The sequence below is a fragment of the Leucopleurus acutus genome, assembly GCF_964270905.1.
Source record: "Leucopleurus acutus genome assembly, chromosome: 4".
In the NCBI taxonomy this organism is placed as follows: domain Eukaryota; kingdom Metazoa; phylum Chordata; class Mammalia; order Artiodactyla; family Delphinidae; genus Leucopleurus; species Leucopleurus acutus.
This window is the reverse complement of record NC_139146.1, coordinates 19,694,988-19,719,202: the sequence shown is the minus strand read 5'-3', so window position 1 is coordinate 19,719,202 and position 24,215 is coordinate 19,694,988. Positions and strand designations below refer to the sequence as shown.

Here is a 24,215-nt window from a genome sequence, read left to right as displayed (position 1 = left end):
TGATCTGATTGAGAGCTGACCTTACTTGACTCACTTTCATCAGTCCTTCCTTTGTGCATACCACACTCTGCCTACAGAAATACTACAGATGAATAAGTGGTTTCTGTGGTCTACTGGGGAGAGTTCACAAATGATTTCTGTGGTCAGCTAGGGGAGAGTTCACAAATGTTTGTGAAACAAGAATTAAGTCCTTGAGAAGAGGTTCTTTTTTTTTTAACATCTTTATTGGGGTATAATTGCTTTACAATGGTGTGTTAGTTTCTGCTTTATAACAAAGTGAATCAGTTATACATATACATATGTTCCCATATCTGAGAAGAGGTTCTTAAGAAAAGAAATTATTTCCTACACAGAGATCTGAGAAGGTTTTGCCTAGGTCCCAGGATATTCCAGACAATTCTTTTTTTTTTAATTTTTTATTTAAATTTTATTTTTATTTTTGGCTGTCTTGGGTCTTCGTTGCTGCACACGGGCTTTCTCTAGTTGCGGAGAGTGGGGGCTACTCTTCGTTGCAGTGCAGCGGGCTTCTCATTGCAGTGGCTTCTCTTGTTGTGGAGCACGGGCTCTAGGCATGCAGGCTTCAGTAGTTGTGGCACGCGGGCTCAGTAGTTGTGGCTCACGGGATCTAGAGCGCAGGCTCAGTAGTTGTGGCGCACAGGCTTAGTTGTTCCGCAGCATGTGGGATCTTCCCGGACCAGGGCTCGAACCCTTGTCCCCTGCATTGGCAGGCGGATTCTTAACCACTGCACCAACAGGGAAGCCCCAGACAATTCTTTTGCTGAGGCCAAAATAACTCAGTATTGAAATAGACAACAATGCCTGAAGATGGTTTAGCTGTGTAGAAATTTGGAGAAAATATCCATTAAGACTCAACAAAAATACAGATAAATTTTAGAAGTAAATTGAAAAAATAAAGCCATAGAGGAGATAAAATAGAATTGTAATAGAATTTTATGGAATTTAGGGGGTTGGAAGGTGTATTAGTTAGATAGAGCCACTATAATAAAGTAGTACAAACTGAGTGGCTTAGACAACAGAAATTTATTTTCTTGTATGATCTCACAAGCTAGGATTACAAAATCAAGTTGTCAGCAGGGAACCAAACCAATCCTCTGAGGCATTTCTCTTGGGCGTGTAGATAGCCATCTTCTCCCTGTTTCTTCATATGGTCTTCCCTCTGTGTTCGTCTGTGTCCTAATCTCCTCCTCTAATAAGGCCATCAGTCATGCAGGATAAAGGTCCACCCTAGTGACCTAACTTTAACTTAATTATTTCTTTAAAGGTCCTTTCTCCAAATACAGTCACATTCTGAGGTACTGGGGATTAGGATTTCAACATATGAATTTGGCGGGGGCTGGGGGTGGGGGGGGAGGCACAATTCAGCCCATAACAGAAAGGAATTTGTTTCATCTTAAAAAGAATAGAAGAAACCACAAAGAAAAAAGAGATATGAAAACCAAAGATTAGACATTTCAATATGTCACAAAAATTTTAAAACAAAAAAATTTAGGACTTCCCTGGTGGCGCAGTGGTTAAGAATCCGCCTGCCAATGCAGGGGACACGGGTTCGAGCCCCGGTCCAGGAAGATCCCACATGCCACAGAGCGACTAAGCCCGTGCGCAACAACTACTGAGCCCATGTGCCACAACTATTGAGCCCATGTGCCACAACTATTGAGCCCATGTGCCACAACTACTGAAGCCTGCACGCCTAGAGCCTGTTCTCCAGAACAAGAGAAGCCACCGCAATGAGAAGCCAGCGCACCGCAACAAAGAGTAGCCCCCTGCTCAATGCAACTAGAGAAAGCCCATGCACAGCAACGAAGACCCAATGCAGCCCCAAAATAAATAAATACATTCAGAAAAAAAATTTAGGATAAATATGTGTAGTTAGTATCTTAATAAACAGTTCATACAAATATTAAAAAAGAAATATAATTATTCCAACAAGAAAAACATGAACAGACAATACACAAAGAAGGTGGCTACTGAACAAACATAGAAATTTGTTACCTTCACTTGTAATCAATAATATTAAAGCAAGATACATTTTTTGCCTTTCAAATTAGAAAATAAATTTAAATGATACCACTATATGCTGTAGAGAGAGCGCGTGCTCATCATTCATGATGCTTTAAACTAGTAATAAAAACCCTTTTCAAAAGCAACTTAGTAATGTATATCCAAATCTATAAAGTATGTGGTGATATTTTTAACCTATAACCCCAATTCTGGATATTTAGTCTATGAAAACAACACAAAATAGGTTAGAAGCCATGATCGAGGCATTAGTTAAAGTAGGAACCTACGTGTCCAATAATAGGGGAGTATTGCATCCCTCCACTTTCCGGGCTATTATGCAGCCATTGAAAGTGAAAATAATGAAGGCTGTATAGCAATGTGGAAAGTGCTCAGGACAATTTTAAAAGAATATCAAATTGTGTGTACACTATGACTTCAATTATAGGAAAAGACTGTTAAGAAATATACCAAAATAACTTTAGTCGGTTATAAATTGAAGAATTATGAGCTTCTCCTCCTGTTTTTTTGTTTTCCATAAGGTGTTTAAGAGTCATCTGTTTAACTGGACATAGTTTCCAAAGTACGCAATCCGCTGTCCCAGTGATTGCAAGTTTCTGATAAAGGGTATTCTAAGATGGTGAGTACCGAATCTTCCCACCGTCTATTTTCTTGTTTCCCTTTTTAGGTCCTGGCAGTGCATGTTAACAATTTAAGGAAAATGGTACCGATATCAATATTGTTATGTTTTTGTATTATAACAAACAAACCATCAAAATGTCAAAAACCTGGTGAAGTGGGCAGACATTATCTTTTTAAAAATGATGCTTGGGAAGTATTTATAGTATTCCAGGACTGGGTGAAATCTTAGAAAACATTAATTCAATGTTTTCCCTTTTGGATTCACAAACTATTTTCATAGTAGTATATAATCCTTCAAAGCCCTTAGGAATTTTAATAATAACTTACTTTTTTCATTGTGTGGTTTTGCAATTAATTTTGTGTAATTTTTGCATAGAAATGTAACTTTAAAGAAAAGGTATTTAGATTGTTATTTAATTAAGGTGGCATTATAGAATTCATCTTTATACAATATTTATAATATTTGTAATAAAAACATAGGCTGGCAATGCTTATTTTCCATTTAAGAAGTGATGCCCGCTGTTTATTTCACATTCAGTTAATTGTGTAAAAGATGAGAGGTTTTCTTTTGAAGATCAACTTTTTTAAAAAATTTATTTATTATTTGATATTTATTTTTGGTTGCGTTGGGTCTTCATTGTGGTGCGCAGGCTTCTCATTGTCGTGGCTTCTCTTGTTGAGGAGCATGGGCTCTAGGCACGCAGGCTCAGTAGTTGTGGCGCACGGGCTTAGTTGCTCCATGGCATGTGGGATCCTCCCAGACCAGGGCTCGAACCCGTGTCCCCTGCACTGGCAGGCAGATTCCTAACCACTTTGCCACAAGGGAAGTCCTGAAGATCAACTTTTAAAACATAGAAATTAGGCTATGACATATTATCAAAAATAAATAAAAAGAGCTTGTATGATATGTTACTTGGAATTCTTTCATTCTGCATCTAGAAAAGGCAAGGGATGTATTTTTTATTTTTAAGTACTGTGTTCTGTTTCAAAATGATGAGCAAAGGTTTCAAACTACTAATTTTAAGCACTTCTCAAATAATTAGCAGGGTGGGGAGTTTTTATTCACAATAAATGAAATACAAAGTTAGACAAAATTGCCACTATATTTTCTCTTTTTAAACATGTCTTAAGGTAGTTGCGACATCTTGGTGGGCTACATCAAATAAAAATAAAAGTCAAAACAAAACAAAACCCCCAAATACAACACAACACAACAAAACCCCAGATGATTGCATCTCAGATGTGATAAAAATTGCCATGAGACAAATTTACTGAATTACCATGCACTTCAGTAACTTATAACCTTATGTTGTGGTCTTAAAGCAATCATTGTAAGCATAAATTAAAGAACTCATTACTAAGAATAGGAGCATTAAATTCATTATTCATTAATTGTGTTAAAACCATCAACACAGCTAGAGGTGATTGGCTGAGTGACTGAGTCATGAGTATACATATTGGTCTCCACTAATATGTGGTACCAATTTGGAAACTCTCAAACTCTTGTTTTAAAAGAAAAAAGAAACATACAATGGAAAAAGAAAAAAGAAAAATAACAAATAGCCCTTTCAGGCTGACTTTAAATAAAAGCAAGATATGGAAACAGAGATCGTTACCACCTTGGAAGATGACATTAACCTTCTGAAACACCTCTACAATGCCCAGAGACCAGGAACCCCTGGTGTAGCATAACCCTGTTTGACTGGACGATGTATGAGACCAGAGAAGTTAAGTGATTTGTTTCAGGCCACACCATTAACAATTAATGTGGCTTCAGTTTCCTTTAGACATTGGCCATATGACACTTTACCATCCCATTTACAAAAGCTGCTCTCCTTTGGTTTACACATTTGAATTGAAATATGTTGGACATGATGGGGAAAGAGAATTATCCTAAATTATACTAACTTTGCTTTTTTTTTTTTGGTTGGAGCAGTGTGGCTTGTGGAATCTTATTTCCCTGACCAGGGATCAAACCCAGCCCGCAGCAGTGAAGGCAAGCGTGGAGTCCTAACCACTGGACCGCCAGGGAATTCCCTAACTTTGCTTTTAATAATCACAACATATTTATGTCATTTCTAAGTTTCAGTAGTGCACAGAACTTTTTGAAGACACTGGATACTATTTTGCATAGTCCCTTCTTTTATTTCAAGTCTATGAATCCAAGGTTCTCAACATATTGTGAATTCCAGCAAGTCAAGGGTCCTCAGTAAGTTTAATACAGCAAGCACTTACAAAGTGCCAAACTTTTTAAACAATAAGCCTAAGAAGCCAGTTGAGTGTTGCCTCCTTTCCTTGATCTTATCTGTAACAGAGGAAAAATCTAAGCATAGCAAAGAGGTCAAAAAGTAGGAGATACTGGACTTTGATAGTCCTGTAATCAATCATAAGCACCTAAATGTCTTTTGCTAGACAAGTTGCTTTTGGTCCTGTTAAAGTGTTCCCTTCTCCAAGTTGCCCCACCAACTTCTTTGAACTTTACTTTTAAGCCCAATGTGCCTGTTACAATAGTAAGTGGGTCAAGGACTTGGTGGCCCAGGCCTATCATTAACCTCAAAGAAGTATTAATTCTCACGGTAATCCTCTAAACTAATCTTCACCTCACCCTTAAGTTACCACAGTAATACCTACCTCTTAGGGTGGTTCCCTAGACACAAATTCTAACAAGATTTGGACGTGGTGATTTATTGAGGGGATGCTCTCAGGAGAAAGGGAGGGAGGGAGGAAGGATAAAACAGGGAAGAAGCTAAGAAAAGATTTGGTCTCAGCTGGAGTCTAGCTGCAGCCTAATCCTATCCAGAGCTCTGAAACATGAACTGCACCAAAAGAGTTGGCCCTACCTTGACACAAGGGGACAGCTTTTTGTGCGACCACGCCAGTTGGTCGTTTATTGGTGTGAGGAGGGGAGGTCATAACGACAGGGCTGCTTTCTTTCAGCTGAGGGCAGTTCCCTGGGGAACAGGATAGTTGGGAACTGTTAAGGAGCCAACACTCTGGATCTGAGAGATGCATGCCCTGGTCCATTCAAGGCAATCTGGGCAGGGCGTCCATAGTATCAATAGCATCTACCACACCTTGGTATCACATCTTCCTCTGGACTACCACCCAGAAACTATAAAAAAAGAAAAAATGTGAAATATCAAAAACATACTAGTTTTACACAAGCATAGTAAATAAAGGAGAAAAAAACCTATGTTCAGAGCTCTAGAGTTGTGAAAGGTATGGACTGAAAAGATGTATGTACTCACATGGCATAGATGACGTGAGTTTTATCTTCACTCAAGACTCCAAGAATCCTAAACTAGCTGCTTTTAACACTTTTACATTCGACATTTTTCCAACCCCAATCAAAAATATTACTTATTATTCTGCCCCATAGCTGTAAGCAAAAATACCCACACTTGGAATCCTAGACAATACTATGGATAAGACTGAAAGTGTTGTCTATTATGGACACTCCATATCTTTACTGCTGTAATATAAAGTATAGTAACATATAACAATGAAAAATTCAGTCTTTTATTCTGTTCTGAGGTATAACATAAAGTACATAAAGTTTGAACAATGTTTAAGACAAAATACTATTAGCATAGCACAAAAGCTAATGAAATATCCTACAATGGTAGCAAAAAATGTATAAAGTTCTTTTCTTAATTAAGTCCTCAAAAGTAGAAACTAAGAAATAATCTTTAAAGAGCTTTATGTAGTTCCATTTAATGTTCATTTTTGTCTTCATGTCTAGAAAGCCTTCCTGTGTGATAGCAATGACTCAAAGTATTATGTATGTAATTGGCTTTTAGAACCTATAAAACTATCTAGGATCTATGATCATAATTTGTATTCTGGTAAGATTTGAGAGGAACAGACTGAAGAGAATTAGGACGGTAAGCATAACTCTATGAGAGATTTAAACCTAGCTGGTTAAAACAAATACTTTGACGTTTTATGGTCTGTGAAGAGAGGAGGGAACTTACCAGTCTGTATCCCCTTTCCTAGTAAAGTCATGAGGCGTTGTGGATGTTACCAGCGTTCAGCTCAGTTATATAGTAAGTCATACACATACATCACAATCTATTTTGTGTAGCAAGTGTAAGTGAAATGCCTTGATAAGGAAAAGGATGTCAATCACTGTAAGCAATGATGGCAAGAGATGCCTCAAAGGAAAATGAAACACACCTGGTGTTGCTTGGACATGGCTTTCCAGGTACACAGCCATTGCTCCTTCCTATTCCTCCCCATAGCATTCCCTCCAAAACTCAGAGTGGAGCTAACAGGCAAGATATGAAGTCAGTTGTTGATAACTTATTTAGCATTAAAGCATCAGAGGCAGAAATTAGGAGGTTATAACAAACTAACAACCCTGCATAACCCCCGACTCTACAAAATTCACCATCCCACTGACTAAAGTCACATTACTGAAAGAAACCAAATGAAAATCTAAGACAGTAAGCAAAAAGTATATACTTTAGAAAAATCTTTAATGTGTTGTTTTGAACAATTCTATGAAACAAATATGTAATGTAATTATATTTTCTATTAACCCATTTCATTGTGAAATTCTTCATTCAGGGCTCAAAGTTTCTAGGATTATCAGTGATGTCAAAAATTCTAAGAAAATCTGACCAAGTCATAGCTGTTTGTAAAATTTTGTCAGTTTATATTTTTCAAAAAAAAAATCTCTTTAGCACTTGGACAAGGGAATATATGCTACATAGTGATGGCCTTTTAATTTTTATTTGTATTTTGTTGGCAGTTCAGTTCAGTTGGTTTTGACAACATTTATTGAGCACCTACTATGTACCAGGCACTGTACTAGATGCTGGAGACACAAAGATGAATAAGACATGGTCCCTGTCCCCAAGGAGCTTACAGTCTCTTAGAGGCAAACAGGTAGTGCAAAGACATAGAGTTTATTCTAAAATGGACAAAAATATCAATAATGTAGTAATATTGGGCCTTTAAATACAATGGCACGTCATTGTTTGTAATGTCAAGGCAGACAATTAAAATGAAGACCATTTGCATGTGATAAAACAGTAAAATCATTAAGACCTAACTTTTAAAGATTCACATGATAAAGGTAGTTAACACTAAAAATTTACATCATAGTTTTTCAAGTATTTCATACTTAGAAATATTATTGCCCACAATTGTGCTACAGTCAAAGCCATAATTCCAGGTTACTGAATCATTCACATCTCAGCACGCTGGGATTCAGTTTCTCACTGAGTTTATGAATTAGAATGGCTAATTCCTCAGTCGCTTGGCTCTTGTCCTCCAAAAGTTCATAGCGAAGGCTGGAGATATCTTGCTTGATTTCTTTTAATTCACCTACGGTATTTGTATTAAAAAACGTATAGTTGGTAATTTGCCCTTCGTATTTAGAAAAAAACAAAGAGTGAAATTTATACATGAATGCATTTGTCGCATAACATCTCCAACATAGTTACTTTAGGTGTTTTCCTTTAGAATGTTTAAGGAATGTCTGCCTTTAAAAATGTACTGGCTTTTGAAAAAAAAGCTATAAAAAGTAGTTCAGCTATGTTTTAAAAGTAAAACTCAGCTAAAGTATTGTCCTGTGGCTCAGCCAATTTTTAACACAGGGTGATTTCTCTGTTAACTGGTCTATAATCAGAGTATCTCCTTTCTATCTTCAGGGAGTTTGTCTGGTTCCCTGAGCCATAAGGGTTGACACCTATATGGATCATCTCCCATTGCTAGGCTGGAAGGAAATCCTAGCAAAATGAAACATTTCTAAAAATGAATCAATCTATATAACAGGCAAATACTCACATGTAAGAAGTAAACTGAGGTCAAGTTTGAAGTAAGGGAAAGGAAGGAAAAAGAGTAGGGGTATTTCTTAGGGAAGGCAGTGGCAATGAACATGGAGCTAAGGAACAAACAAATTAGTTTCTGTGGCACAGGGGATGATGTATAAGGAAATAACAAGCAATGGTGAAATTAAGGAGTTTAGATGTAGTACCACTGGCAATGTTTACATACGCAGAAGTCTCCATAGGAAACTTCTGGCTATTAAAACACAACTATTCCCATAATTTAGCTTGGTAATACTTTGAGCATGTGTAGATTGCAATTAATAACTGGATTCTCTTGCGAATAATTGTAATGTAGATAAGCCATTGACTTTGAAAGGTAAACCTTGGGGCATGAATTTATCTTGAATCCAAGAAATGATTCTTTAAATCACTGGCACTTTAATAGCTTTCTATAATAGAATCATATGTAAAACATATCTTTCATGATATTTCCTGGTATCTTTATGATGCTTTAAAGTATAATCTATGTTCTTTTATTATATAAACGTCAGAACCTTTTATTTCAAAGAATTCTAGCTCTTCCTCAGGAATACACACAAAACATTTGATTCTTTTTGTGGCAAAAAAAAGGTGTGTGGGGGGGGCTTTTCCTTTCACATTTGGCAACGTAGAGGAAATAAACTGATCAAATTAGAAATCGCGAGGCCAGTCTTTGGTGGAAGAAATGGATTCTCACAGCATTTAATATCATATTTGGACCATAAGCCCAGTGGGCCCCCTTTCACCTCCCTGCTACTACATTCTTCTTCCTTGTTTTTGAGTTATGGGAAGCCTACACACTAAGTGTTGTACTTAGTTTGCCAATAGAGGAAACACAAATTACTCAACCTCTTTGGGATTTAGCTTCTTCATTTATTCAGTGAACAGGTTAAATTATATGATATACTTTCTTAGTTAGAACTTTGTTCAAAACTCCAAATTTTCCTTAATTCACTTTTCTCTTTTGTATAAAAGGACTTGGAAGATGACTCCTTGTTTTTGATGCTGTCATGGTGGCCCATTGCCCCCTTCACTTAGTTTTTTTGTTTGTTTTCAGGGAGGTTATGGTACAACAGGTAAGGTTTCTGCTTTCTAAACTAAAACTCGATTCCAATCCTGTCTCTCTGAGACTGTTTCTAGGTCACCATGATTGGGTTTTTGCTGGTTTCCAATCACACATTCTTAGATTTCTACAAACACATACCATTGTATTGACTCAGATTTGTAAGAGATTCCTTGTATTAATCAAGTAATGGCTTCAAAGCTCAACAGTTTAGTTTAGCCTTTTCTTATCAGCGTAGCTCTATCTAGTAGCATCTCACTGGTGTTGAAAGCTATAGTTTCTATTTTTAGGGCAACTTATTTCTCCCTGGTTGAATTCTTTCCATCTCTGGACCTGTACTTTGTCTTATACCCCAGCCTTTGATGAAAAAGTGTTACAGTCCAGACAGACGTGCTGCCTAGGATATGCCTGGAAAACAGGTGCCAAGAAGAAAAGTGAAAGGCAAAAGAGAAACACCAGATGAGAAAAATGGGTTAGAGATTTCTTTCTGGACAACAAAGTAAAGATTTTTCTAAAGAAAGAAATGTGGATTCTGTTTGAGCCAACGTTATTCTATCTGCATCACTGGAAAAATGTTAACACTCAATGTGAACTCCCTGAAACAGAAATGAAACTACAGACTACTTATGTAATAGGGATTAAAAACTCCCAGAAAGATGGCAGACTTTACATTCTAAGAAATCAGGGCATTCTGTAGTGATAAACTGTCTCTGATTGACAATTTAAGTGACAGTTTCTTTAAAAAGAAAGAGTTTTAGAAATGTAGCGTAAGATTCTCCTGTCAATCTTGGAGGAACCCAGTTACCTGAGATTGGATTTTTTTTTTTCTTTTCCACACGTTTTAATTTTAATTTATTATTAAAATGTTTTGTACTGAAATCAGTAATGCCCCCCGTCTTTCCTACTGGGATTAAGTGGCTTAGTCTTGCTTTGATATATTATGATGAGTCAAAATACAAGGCAACTCCAAAATCAACTTAAATTTGTTTTCTTTCTTTTTTTTGAAAGAAGGGTAAGAAGGAATTGCACTAACAATATTTATTTCTGGTTGACTTTTACTTTCATTTCTTACTCTCCCATATTGGATTTTTAAAGTATCCTTCAATATGAAGTTTTCCAAGTTTATTAAATTAGTTGTAAAAGGATGTTTCTCAAGTTGAAGGTGCTTACCTTCATTAACTTCATCATTTTCTTTGTCTACTTGTGCTTTCAAAACATACCGCTTTATAAGTCTTTTCATTATCTGCTGTTGGGCCAAAAAAAAAAAAATTGTATCACCAACCGTACACATAAGTAATCTGGATCCTATTTCCCAAAGAGCCTTACATACCTGTAAAGCAAAAAACCCAGGGGAGAGAAGCTGTATGTAACTATTTACAGAAGACTCACCCAGATTTCAGAGCCTCATCCCTTTTCACCTTGTACTGAGTTTTACTGAATGATCCACAAACATTGCCCTGACCCAGCCTTCATTCACCCTCACTGCCACCCCACTCCGGGGATGCAAGAAGCTTCAAAAGAAGTTAAGCTAAAAGACTTCAACTCATGGCTTCTCTTTCAAATAATGATTTCTCTTTAAGGCGCATTGACACTAAATTATCATCTATAGATACCACCTTATTTCTCACTGTTTAAAAAATATATAAATATATGTTCAATACGGAGAATTTGGAAAATACAGAGAACTAAACAATAAACGAAAATCATCAATGATCCCACCGTCCAAAGGTAATCATTGCTGTTATTTTAGTGTATGTCTTTCCAATATCTTTAAATTTTGTATATATACTAATTACTATATGTATTACATTTTATGTTGTCTAAATACCATATATTCTGTTATATGTTTTCCTCTCATAGCAATATATGTTGTGAATATATTTCAAACTAAATAAATGCTCTTACAAGATAATTATTTACCATATGGAAAAAATTAAATTGGAGCCCTACTTCATACCATGCACAAAAAAAGGAACTCCACATGCATCTTAAATATGAAAGACAAAGCTTTTAAATCCTTTAAAAGGAAGTATAGGAGAATATATTTATAAATTCAGTGTACAACTGGATGTTTTTTAAACAAGATAAAAATTCTAATTATAGTATTTCTACTATAATTATAATTCTATTATAATTTCTACTTTTCAGATTTATAAACTCAACTTCATTACAATTAAAACTTCATTAAAACTTCTGTTAATAAAGGTACCATAAAGAAAGTAAAAAGGCAAGCCATACACTGGGAGAAAATATTGATGATACTTACAACTGGTAAAGAATCTGGATCCAAGATATATGAAGAACTTTAATAAGAAAAACTCAAATAATCCAATAGAAAAATGGGCAAAAGACAAACAGACACTTCACTGAAATGGAACTGTGAATGGCCAACATGCATATAAAACAGTCTCAAAATCTTTTCTTGGGGAAATACAAATTACAATTAAAAGGAGATACATGGGGGTGGGGAGGGGAATTGGATGAAGGCAGTCAAATGGTACAAACTTCATTATAAGATAAATAAGTACTAGGGATGTAATGTACAACATGATAAATACAATTAACACTCTTTTATATTATATATGAAAGTTGGTAAGAGAGTAAATCCAAAGCGTTCTCATCACAAGAAAAATTTTTTTTTCCATTTGTTTAATTTTGTATCTATATGAGATGACTGATGTTCACTGAACTTATTATGATAATCATCTCATGATGTATGTAAGTCAAATCATTATGCTGTACACCTTAAACTTATACAGTGCTGTATGTTAATTATATCTCAATAAAACTGGAAAAAAGGAAAAAAGTGATACAATTTTATATCTGAAAAGGGAAAAATTAATAAATTTTATAATGCCAAGTGTTGGAGAGGATATGGATCAATGGGACTTTTGTACTTCACTGGCATGAGTACAAGTACAGTAGAGCACTTTGAAAAACAAGTCGGCATCATCTTTTTGTAATTGAAGTACAGCTGATTTACAATATTATATTAGTTTCAGGTGTACAACACAGTGATTCAATATTCTTATAGAGTACACTGCATTTAAAATTATAAAACAATGGCTATCTTTCCCTCTGCGGTACAATATATCCTTGCCGCTTATTTTATTCATAGTAGTCTGTACCTCTTAATCCCCTATCAATTTGGTGTTATCTTTTAAAGTTGGACACTTGCATATCCTTTCACTCAGAAAGGCCACTCCTTGGTATAGGCCCTAGAGAAACTTAGCACATGTGGACCAAGAGACAGACATAGACAAGGTTTATAGCAATCTTGTCTGAGACAGCTAAAAACCTGGAAATAGTCCAAACAAATACCAACAGAAAAATAGACAAATAAATCATGGTATGTTACACAGTGTAATGTCATTCTGTTCACTAATGAAATTAATTAATGCAATTAATGAACCATGGCCACACACAACAGTACGGATGAATCTTAGAAGCATAAATGTTGAATGACAAATTCAAGTTGCAGACTTCACAAAGTATGAAACTATCCTTATAAGGTTACTAAATAAAAGTAAATCCACAAAATGCATTTTTAGGACTATCTATATTTGTGATAAACCTATATTTGAAAAGAAAGCCAAAGCCAGAGGATGAGAAACCCAGACTTCCAGATAGTGACTACCCCTTAGGTGGAGGCAAGGGTGTGGCCTAGGGAGGGGCACCCATTCAGAGGCAGTGGACAGATAATGTTACCCCTCTCACGGAAGTGGTGGCTTCCTAGGTATGCATGTAATTATACTTCATAATTGACGTGCTGCACATATTCTTGTGCATATATCAAGCATTAAAAAGACAATAAAGAAAAGAAAAAAAAGTTCTAACTGAAATGCAGATATAGTGAGGGTGGAAAATGTACCTCAGTTTTAAGAAAGTATGAATTATGAACCAAAGTGACCTACTAGATGCCAAAGTCAAGTAAAAAGGAGAAATCTAGGATAATTCAAAATGTCTGTCTCAGAGAATAATGACAGATTGAGAGGGAGCCCATGCTATCAAAAAGGAAAAGCCCATTTTATCAGTCACAATAAAATATGTATAAAACTTGTTGAGTTGTGTGGAATCTGGACCCCAGGACAGACCTTAGGCAGGACTCATTCATTCATTCACCAAATATTTTTAGTGAGCGCCAGCTCTGTGCCAGGTACCATACTAGGCACTGGAGATGCAACAGTGAATACAATCCCTGCTCCAACGAAACCTCACTGGGACAATTCACTGTGGGTGGGATATAATTAAGTTTTGGGGACAATGCAGGCATATTCCTATAGAAAGAAAAAACAACGAAGTGTTTATCAGTGAAAAGCAGCTTGAAAGGCGGTAATACAAATCAGTGGGAAAGAAAAGACTGCTCAACAAATAGGGCCTAGACAATGGACTATCCTTACAGGGAAAGTTAAAATTAGACCTTCCTCACACCATATATTAAAGAAGAGAGCCAAATGGACGAAAAATCTAAATGTGAAAAGCAAACACTTTGAAAGGAATATGGTAATGTTTCTTGAGAAAGCTAACAGAAAGGATAAGCCATAAGGAAAATGTTGATACATCTGACCATGTTAGGACACTTTAAAACTTTCATACAAGGAAGAATATCAATAACATGTAATCTTATGTCAGATGGGATTTTTCCTGCTGTCCTGGAATTGTTGATAAGCCCAAGACTGATGAAAAAGGATGCTAAGTACCAGGTCAGCCACCATGGTCTAAGACCACGTTGGCCCCTGCAGCTGGCGCCATCCACCTCCCCTCAGGGCTTACTGAGACTCACTGGACCTGTATTGAACTTACCAACTACTTTCTCCTCACCTCACATTAGGAAAGAGAGTGAGACATGGGAGGGATCATGGGCTTTGCGGGGAGAGAGGTTATTCTCTCCCTGACCTGTGTGGAAGGGAGAAGGTGCAGCCCGCCTCCTAGAAGCGAAGGGAAGAAGGAAATCCAAGGCAATGTAAAGTTTAGGGTTGCCTGTACAAAAGGGAGCCTGGCGTCCTGCTTCCAATTAGATGGCTGTTCTAGCAGGCTTGCTGGCCTGATCCTGGTAATTTAGTCAGAAAGGAAAAAGAACTGTGATAAGAGAGGAACAGCCATTGGGTCAACCTGTACTCTCAATATTTGACAAACAGAGACAAATGTCCACCATGTTGGATGGAATACACATCAGTGGGAAACGATAATCTTTTCAATACATGGGGCTTGGACAATGGGCTCTCCTTATGGGAAAGGTGAAAATTAGATCCACACCTCAAGTGAGAGCCAGATCTCTGCATCAGGGAGCTGTGCATCGCCTTCTCAAACCCTTTAAACATGCCCCCGCCCAGTTAGACAGGCAGCAGTTTGGTGACGGCCACAAGCAGGACATCAGGATTTGATCAGTGTTAGAGCACTAGTGACGAACAACAAGGAAGAGACTGCAACCTGCAGTTAACTCAAGGGAAAAATGTTTACCTTTCAGCTTCTTCCCCTTGCCTCTCCACATAGCACAGGATGAACACCTAGAAGAGCTAACAGGAGGAGGTGTGGACAAAGCAGACCACAGCCTTCAGCCACTGGAATCACCTTCAGAGGTTTAGCTTGTGCTATAGGAGTGAGGAGAAGAGTGCTAGATTGATTTGGAGAGGTTTTCTTTCTTTCTTTCTTTTTCTCTCTCTCTCTCAATAATTTTTATTTATTTATTTATTTATTTACTTATTTTTGGCCCTGCAGCATGGCCTGCAGGATCTTAGTTCCCCCACCAGGGATTGAACCCCGGCCCTCAGCAGTGAAAGCACCAAGTTCTAACCACTGACTGCCAGGGAATTCTCAAGTTTCAAAATAAACATAACTATCTCTTTAATTACAAACATGAGACTTTCTAATAACCCAAAGTCACTGGAAAGTTATGGAGCCTTGACAAGGTGTTGTAAAGGGCTCCTCCATTCAGTGGAAAAGAAGAGTTCAAAATAAGACAGTTAGTGGGAAATTATTGAAAACAAAGTCACTTTCACACATTCACAGGTTGCGACTCCTTAGTGAACCATTACATGAAGTTAAAAGACAAACCAAAGAGGGAGACAGGCTGCTTGCAAAACATACTGACCAAGGATCAGTATCCAGGACATGATAGAATTTTGACAAGTCACTAAGGTAAAGACAAACAGCCAAGTAGAATTAGGAAAAAGAATTTAAATTCACAAGAAAGGAAAACTGAATGACCAACAAATGTATGAAAAGATGTTCAATCTCATTGGTAATCAGAGAAGAGTACATTTAAAAAATTAATACCAATTCACACATATACGTTTGGCAAACATTTTTTCTTTTGAAAAAAATTCAAACGCACAGAAAAGTTGAAAGTAAAATAAAGTGATTTCAGACTTTTCACCTTGATTCACGAATGTTAGAAATTTGCCACATTTGCTTTATCTTGCTCCCTGTGTCTATTATGATTATATTGCTAAAGCATTTGAAAATAATTTTCAGACATCATGTCATTTTATCCCTAAATATTTCCATGAGTATCTTCTAAGAATGTTCTCTTATATAACCATGCTACAATGATCAAACTTTAGAAAAATTAACATGGATCAAACTGTCTCATTTTCCCAATCAAGGATCACATGTTGCTTTTAGATGTCATGTATCTTCAGTCTCCTTTAATCTGGAACAGCTCCTTGGCCTTTCCTTGTCTTTCATGATGCTGATGTTTTTGAAGTATAAAGGGAAGTTGTTTTGTAGTTTGCAAAATTTAAAAATTCTGATAATACCAAGTTCTTGTGAGAACATTGGGAAACTCTTATACCCTGTTACTGGAAATAGAAATTGATATTACCACTCCCAGGTACACAACCCAGAAAAACACTTACAAATGTGCAAAAGGAGACATTTACTAGAATGTTCAATACAGCATTATTTATAATAGGCAAAAATGGAAAATAAGCTAAATTTTCATCAACAGAGGAATAAACAAAAATTGTGTATTCATACAATGGGATATTATAGAACAGTTAGAATGAAAAACAAGACATATGTGTATCAATATAGATAATTCTCAAAAATATAAAGATAAGTGAAAAAACCGGAATATGTAATGTTATTTATATATATTTCAAAACCACATAAAACTAGTATCAATACATAATGGTATGAATATACTTATGTAAATAATAAAGTATATGTGGGAAGAACATACAAGAACTTCAAGATAGTGAAGATCGCTGGGGAGGGATGAAAGCCAATGTAATAGAGTAGGGGTATTTTAGTTGTATCAAAATTTCCTTACAAAAAAGATCCGAAAAGAATATGGCAAAATGTTAATATTTATTAAAGTAAGATGGTAGTGACATAGATGTCCAACAGGACATTTTGTGATACCTTTCTGTGTTTGAAATAGTCCATAATCAAAATTTAAAATATAATAAAATAAAAACAATTAAAATACTCTTATAAATAGGTTTTTAATGCTGCCTAGCAAATCGATGTGCCTCGCTAGCCTGGGCATTCATTCCATCTTCAGTAGCCAACAGTCATTCAGTCATGATAAACAAATATTTTTCACTTTTACAAACAAAGCTGTAAAAACTTCATGTTGTAAAGAAACTGAGAATAACTCAGGGCTTATAAGGGTCTTATTTAGTACCATTCAGAAGTGCATTATTTAGAAATACTATCTCCAGAAAAAATGAAACTTCTAAAAATGTAAATGAGGCAGAAGTTTGGAGTCAAAAACTTATGAATTTGAGGGCCTTCCCTGGTGGCGTAGTGCTTGAGAGTCCGCCTGCCGATGCAGGGGACGCTGGTTCGTGGCCCGGTCCGGGAGGATCCCACATGCCGCAGAGCGGCTGGGCCTGTGAGCTATGGTCGCTGAGCCTGCGCATCCGGAGCCTGTGCTCCGCAACGGGAGAGGCCACAACAGTGAGAGGCCCGCGTACCACAAAAAAAAAAAAAAAAAAAAAAAAACCCTATGAATTTGAATGTAGGCCTTTATTTACTAGCTGAGTGAATTAAAGGTGCTTAAACTCTTTAAGCTTCCATTTCCTCATTTATAAAATGGGGGTAATAAAACTCAACTAATAAGTTATACAGATTAAATAATCTAATGCATGTAAAAAGCATAGTTCCTGCTTAGAAAAGGACAGCTCTTGTTGGTATTATTTATAAAGTTTGAGGACTAAGATACTGCTACCCATATTCCCTAGCATAATACTCTAAAACATTTATGTAACATTATTCAAAACCACACTTAGAAAGTCTATGAAAACTTACATTTACTGCCAGAAGGGACAATAACAGGAAAATAAAATATTTTAAACATTCATATAGTGTTCAAGTTCCCTAGAAATATCCTGAACAAAACTATTCAGATTAAATTCCCTCATTGAAGGGAAAAGAAGAAGGCATATTCACCTCCATTTCATCTTTAACCCGCAGGGAAAATGGTAGTCATAGGCTTAAATTTTTCCCTTCAAAATTTGATGTGTCTTAAGCTTTCCATGCATCCCACAAAAATGTTCACCTTAATATTTATAGCTTAAATGTACTTTTCTACCACTGCACCAAGTTGGAGTCTCTCTAAAAGGCAAGAAGACACCTGCTATTGGGCTGAAATCAGTTTCCCCACATATGACACTACCTGGTAATGGTCCATCCCTTAGTTCATGTTGGAAAGATAACTGATGTGAATTCCAAAATGATGTGCAGCTCAGAGAAGGTGCAAAGTTTAGCCATTTCCATTCTATTAGGTAGCTTGTCTGGTGAGCCCAAGGCAGTATTGTATAGCAGCTGAGAAAGTGGGCTACAAGGACAAATAGCTTGGACTTGAGTGTGTTTTGAGCTATTTACAAACAATCAAATCTTGGTGACAACCTGTGTAGTGGAAATGTTAGCATCTATCCTATAAAAGATAATACAAGTTAATTACATAGAAGGTGCTCAATTAATGTAACTATTATTCCTTATTATCATTTATGTTTCTTTTATAAAGAAAATTTTGATTAACCCATCTTAATAATGCTGGTACTGTAGGCAAAGATCATGAAACTTGTGAGTAATAAGTAAAAGTATCATTTAAAATATTATCTTTACCTCAATTTCTGATGAATTCTTTAATCAAAGCCAGTACCACAAATTAAATCGATCAATAACAGAATCATCTTCTTTCCCTCTTGGTCAAATTGCTAACTAATGCAACAGAAGTCTATAAATTAACTTCCACATTCCACATACCTCCAGAAATTATCCATATTTCTCAATATGAGCATGTGAGTCACTGTTTAAGGAAGACATTGTAATATTATTGAGTGGACTATGGATTTCCTCTATCCAAGGTATGGAAAGCTTGGTCCTAGTTACCTCAAACATTATCTCCTGCAAACAAATCCAAGTTCATTTCTCAGCCCTCCATTAAGACTGGGAGAAGGAATGAGATTCGGATGGTTGCATATGTGTGTATGCCCTGCCTTTCCAGAAAGCATCAAAGCTTTTCTTTTCACGTGCTTATTTTTTACTGATTCAAATTCAACTAACAATTGTTAAGTAATCTATCAGATACGTTTACATTTATTTACTCCTACAGAGAAACCAAATTTGACTGACATCGGTAGATTCTATAATCTGAATTTTAGCAACCTATAAAGTGTGACTATAAGGTAATAAGATTGATTTGGACAAACACAAAGAACTTGGAAGTAGAGAGCAGAATTTTAGGGAGGGAAGGGTCCTTGGAAATCATGTGTTTTTCATTTTTTCATACCACTCATTGTGACATACATACCCTGACAGATCACCATTGCACAGCCTCTGAATAAACATCTGTGATTCAGACCCTGCTACTTTTTCCAGACAGTTGGTTTGGTCTATTTTTGGACAATTGTAGCTGTTAAAAAATTCCTTTATATTGAGCCAAAATCTGCTTCACTGTACTTTCTAACTACTGGTCCAAGTTTTGTTCTTTGGAGAAACAGAGAATAGATTTCCTCTTTCTTCTACTTGATCAGCTTTCAAATATTTTCCTCCTCTGGGTTTCCCTGGGTTCCCATACCATTTTATTTATATCTCACTTATACCACATAGCCATATCCCAAGGTTGTATGAACGTTCACCTACTTTTTTCTTTCCTTCCCTTTCTCTCCACCTCCGTGTTGCCCTTCCACTCCAGTGGAGAGATCCTTGAAGCCACGGACTGTATATTTGTAGTCTTACAACCTAAGACCATGCATAACAGAGGATATCCTGAATGGGTCATGAAGCTTAAGGTGAATTCCTCATATTACCATGTACTTCCAGTAAAATCAAGACTACATGAATTAGATCAGAGACCATCATGTGGGCCGAAGACAGTCTAACACTATCTGAGCCAGAGGTGTTCCCAGGCCAAAGAAGGTTGTTAAAGCAGAGCTGCCACAGAAGAGAGCAGAGAGATAAGAACTTACAGCCCAGCTTTTGTGGAGGCTTACAATATATTCCCATTTCTCAAGGTCATATTAGCATATCTATGTACTTTTAACTTGAATTAACACAGGTATTCGTGAGCAGAATTCAATCATAGCTATCCCTCCAAGTCTTTATGTTCTACAGAAAAATCATTCCCAGTTTTTCAAAAAAATTCTTTATATACATAAAAATTACCTCTGCATGCTCGTAATAATTAATGTTAATATAAATAATACTGCCATTGATTAAGGCACCTAAAAATTTTTCCTTTGTTGCCCTTTGAGACACATCTGAATCTCTGTCTTTGAAGTAATTGTCATGGAGAGGAAACATTCATTTGAATGTAAAACATGTAAGATGATGACCTGATTGGTGATGGCCACATATTTTTTGAAGGTGGATGTAACTTTTTTTTTTGCCCAGCCCTGCGTCTTGTGGGATCCTAGTTCCCCAGCCAGGGATCAAACCTGTGCCCCCTGCAGTGGAAGCGCAGAATCTTAACCACTGAACCGCCAGGGAAGTCCCAGGATGTGATTATTTTTGAAAAAATGTGGAGTCAGATGGCACTGTCTTGTTAATAAGGTGAATGATTAGCTGAGTTCAGGACTGAGAAAGTAACAAAGCACTTTTGTGTCTTATAAACTAATTATAGTCGTAACTCTTTAGAGATATTCCAGAAATATTCTGATCTGTGATATACACCATTAGAATTAGTGTATTCCAAAGGTCACCCCTTTGAAGGAAAAATCCCCATTTAGCAGATTAAGATTTGGAATTTCTTTAAGGTAAATCACATAATCATACTACATGAAACAAAAATTCATAACAAATAAACCAATTGTTATCACTCATGGAGTTCATAACAGGTAGATTTTTATCTAAATGTAATCAAGACATTTATATGAAGTTTGGTGTATATATAGATGATTGAGACTTTTTCCCTCAGTTTCTATTTTTCTGCTATCACTTTTGGGGAGCTACAGAAGACTATGCCACAGGCACAGGGAATTCTTCTCTTTAGAAAATACGAAATATACAGGATTCTGGAGTCTCTAGGCATTAGCAAGGATCATCTCATGCGGAGGCATAGCCATTTTCAATTTAACAATATACTTAGAAGTTTCTCCACTTCTTCCAAATCACTCAAAAGCAATAAGGAGAATAGGAAACAGAAACACTAACTCCCTCATTAATGAGACTTAGAGGAATCCATATTCTTTTTTAGAAAGGTTATATGTAAAGGTCAAATGGGGATATGGAGAAATGCCAAGAGCAGACATTCATGGCTGAGAACGTCCTTGACCTTTTGATACAAAGGCTACAGAAGCTTAGAATTATAGGGCTGAAGGAGAAATTATAAAGAAAAGCCATAATTGCTAGAAGTACTTTGTGAGTGAGGTGGAGAGGGAGAGTCTGCCTTGTGAGCAATCCTGCAGTGCTATTTTTGACAAGAGATAATAAAGAATAAAGAATAAAGTTGAACTCACATACACAATGCTGTGCCTAAAGGCAAATTCCTACTAGCCTGGGACGGGCGGGGCCCCTGGAATTCTCTGGCCCCACTCCAACCTCCTGAAAGCAGCTGGTCCGAGAAGAACTTACTTCATTCAAAACTGAGTAATAGTCAGTAAGGAATCTATAAAACATATATACTAAGACAGTCCAGGAAAAAAAGGAAACTAACAAATAGCAAATAGAGAACACTCACTAGAAAAATGCTAAAGAAGAGATGAAAACACATAATGCCATTATTGAAACATAATCTTTTAAAAATAGGGACCAAGCATGTCTTCAAAATAAGAGCACAAGGAAAATATGGTAAGTCAAAGTAGGAAATGATATATAAGTTGGAAAATCTCAAGAAGAGGAGGAAGAAAAAAATTAAATCATCACAGAAATGAAAGATATATTTGAAGCAGCACATCTGAAGATAGACAGGAATAAAAGACAGGATGGGAAAAAAAGGAGCCAAAGAGAGAAATGGATGAAAAATTCAAAAGGAATAGAGAAAAAAAGATTCAGCAGGCATCTAATCGGTATCTCTGAAGATGAGACCTCAAATAATGGAACAGAAAAAATATTTCAAGGTATAATTCAAGGAAATTATTCAGAAATAAAAGAAGACTTGAATGTACAATTTGAAAGGACATACTCCATGCTAGGAAAAATTCATGCAGATCCACCTACAGAACAATCAATTGCAAGTTATTGGATTCAAAAGATAAACAAAGAAAATTTGGGCATTCAAATCAAAATCTCAGGTCAACTATATGAGAGAAATAATCAGGCTGGCCTCAAACTTTTCCATATCAACATTCCATTCTAGGAGCATTGGAGCAGTGTTTACAAATACATCAAGAAAATAAAGTCATATCTAAGAATTTTACAGCTAGTTAATATGAATATATAGAAAATAGGAAACAGTTTAGGACATGAAATAACTCAGAGAACGTAGTTCCCATGAGCTCTTTTTTTTTTTTTTTTTTCCCGGTACGCGGGCCTCTCACTGTTGTGGCCTCTCCCGTTGAGGAGCACAGGCTCCGGACGCGCAGGCTCAGCGGCCATGGCTCACGGGCCCAGCCGCTCCGCGGCGTGTGGGATCTTCCCGGACCGGGGCACGAACCCGTGTCCCCTGCATCGGCAGGCGGACTCTCAACCACTGCGCCACCAGGGAAGCCCCCCCATGAGCTCTTTTTGAAGAAACTGGAGGAAGACAAACTTTACCTGACAAAGAGATTAATGGAAAATTAAGGCCAAAAGACTGGTGGTGAGTACTGACTGTTTAGCTGTGGGACTAAAACTAAAACAAATGTGAATTATAATCTTACAAGGTAGTGAAGGGGATCAGAAAATATCACCCTCAAATATATCACTTTGACATAGGATTACTTTGAGATGAAAGCAACTAAGAAGCAGAAGACATAGAAGGAGCTCACTGCCTTCTTCCCAACTGCCCAAGAACAGGACATAAATTTCCCTTTGTGAAGGTCTTCCCCCTCCCCTCTCTCATACCAAGAGGAAGAGAAACAAGCATCACCACTAGAAACAGAAAGTTGGCTCAGAGATGGCTCTGCACAAACACAAACCTTACTACAGTAACCCTAATCTTCCATTAGGAAGATTAATGTAGTAATTTCCACATATATATACTCACGTTCCCACAATTTACCACCCCTGGGAGCCCAAAGACATCCTCTTTCCTTTGTCTTGTCACTTCTCCACAATTCATTGCCCTTTTTAGGATGATATATAAGCCTCAATTTCTAACTACCCCTTTGAGTTACTCATCACAAAATTCTCCCATGTGTTTGCACTTTGCATGCATAAATAAACTGTTTTTTTTTTTTCTTCTGTTAATCTGCCTTTTGTTAGTTTAATTCACAGGCCCCAGCTACAGAACCTAATGGGTAGAGGAAAGGTTTTTTTGTTCCACTCCTACAATTCTAATGATTTAACTAGCAAAAGCTGGGAGGAGGAGGGGAAAATGGTGAAAGATAAAATAAATACACTGATTTTTTCATATTTTATAGCTGGAGGGTCAAAAGATAAAACTTGAAACTTATAAATCAAATAACAGATATAAGTATGTGTAAAGCACCAAGACAAATAATATAATCCCCTTTGGCAGAGACTGCCAATTCTCTTCCCTGGTTTTTTAGCTCAGCACACGGCCACTAGGAATTAAGAATTATTTTGTAGCCTCCATTGCAGACATGCTGTTTGTGTAACTTTACAGAAGTTCCTTACAGGAAGGAGGCATCTTTCTTCCCTATCACTGTCTGACTATATTTTGGAATGCACATATAACAGCCAGAGCTCCAGTAGCTTTCTTGGACTGTAAGAACATGTTAGAATGAAAGCCAGTCATGACAGAGTAATATTATAGAAACAGCCTGGGACCCTGACAGTGGTGGGTACCATACCAACCCTGGAATGACCACCTCCAGAATTCTTGAAGAGAAGAGAGAAGCACATTTCTATGTTCTTTCAGCTATTAGTGGTTGGTATTTGGTGGTTCTGTGTGATTTGCACCACTTAATCCTAATTAATATGAACACTCTGAGGACTACTTTAAAATGATATTGGGTACACGAATGAAGATCTGAACAAATGGAAAGGTGTGTCATATTCTTGAAAAGGAAGACACAACATTATAAAGATGTCAATTCTTCTTAAGTTAACACAACCCGTAAAATACCAACAGAATATTTTGCAAATTATACAAGCTGACTCTAAAGTTTAAGGAGAAAAAT

The 24,215-nt window shown here is 36.7% G+C and overlaps 1 protein-coding gene across 3 annotated transcripts in view; it reads right to left on the bottom strand.

Annotated features, from left to right (window-relative positions):
- Positions 1 to 7,849: 7,849 nt before the first annotated feature.
- TRPC3 (transient receptor potential cation channel subfamily C member 3) overlaps positions 7,850 to 24,215 on the bottom strand; it is a gene marked incomplete at both ends in the record, with an annotated part of 80,145 nt that continues 63,779 nt past the window's right edge. For all 3 annotated transcript variants that reach the window (XM_082838595.1, XM_082838596.1, XM_082838597.1), the window contains 2 exons: positions 7,850 to 7,992; positions 10,711 to 10,786. In XM_082838595.1, the coding sequence (XP_082694721.1) occupies positions 7,850 to 7,992; positions 10,711 to 10,786 (219 nt within the window). The remainder of the gene's footprint in view (positions 7,993 to 10,710; positions 10,787 to 24,215) is intronic.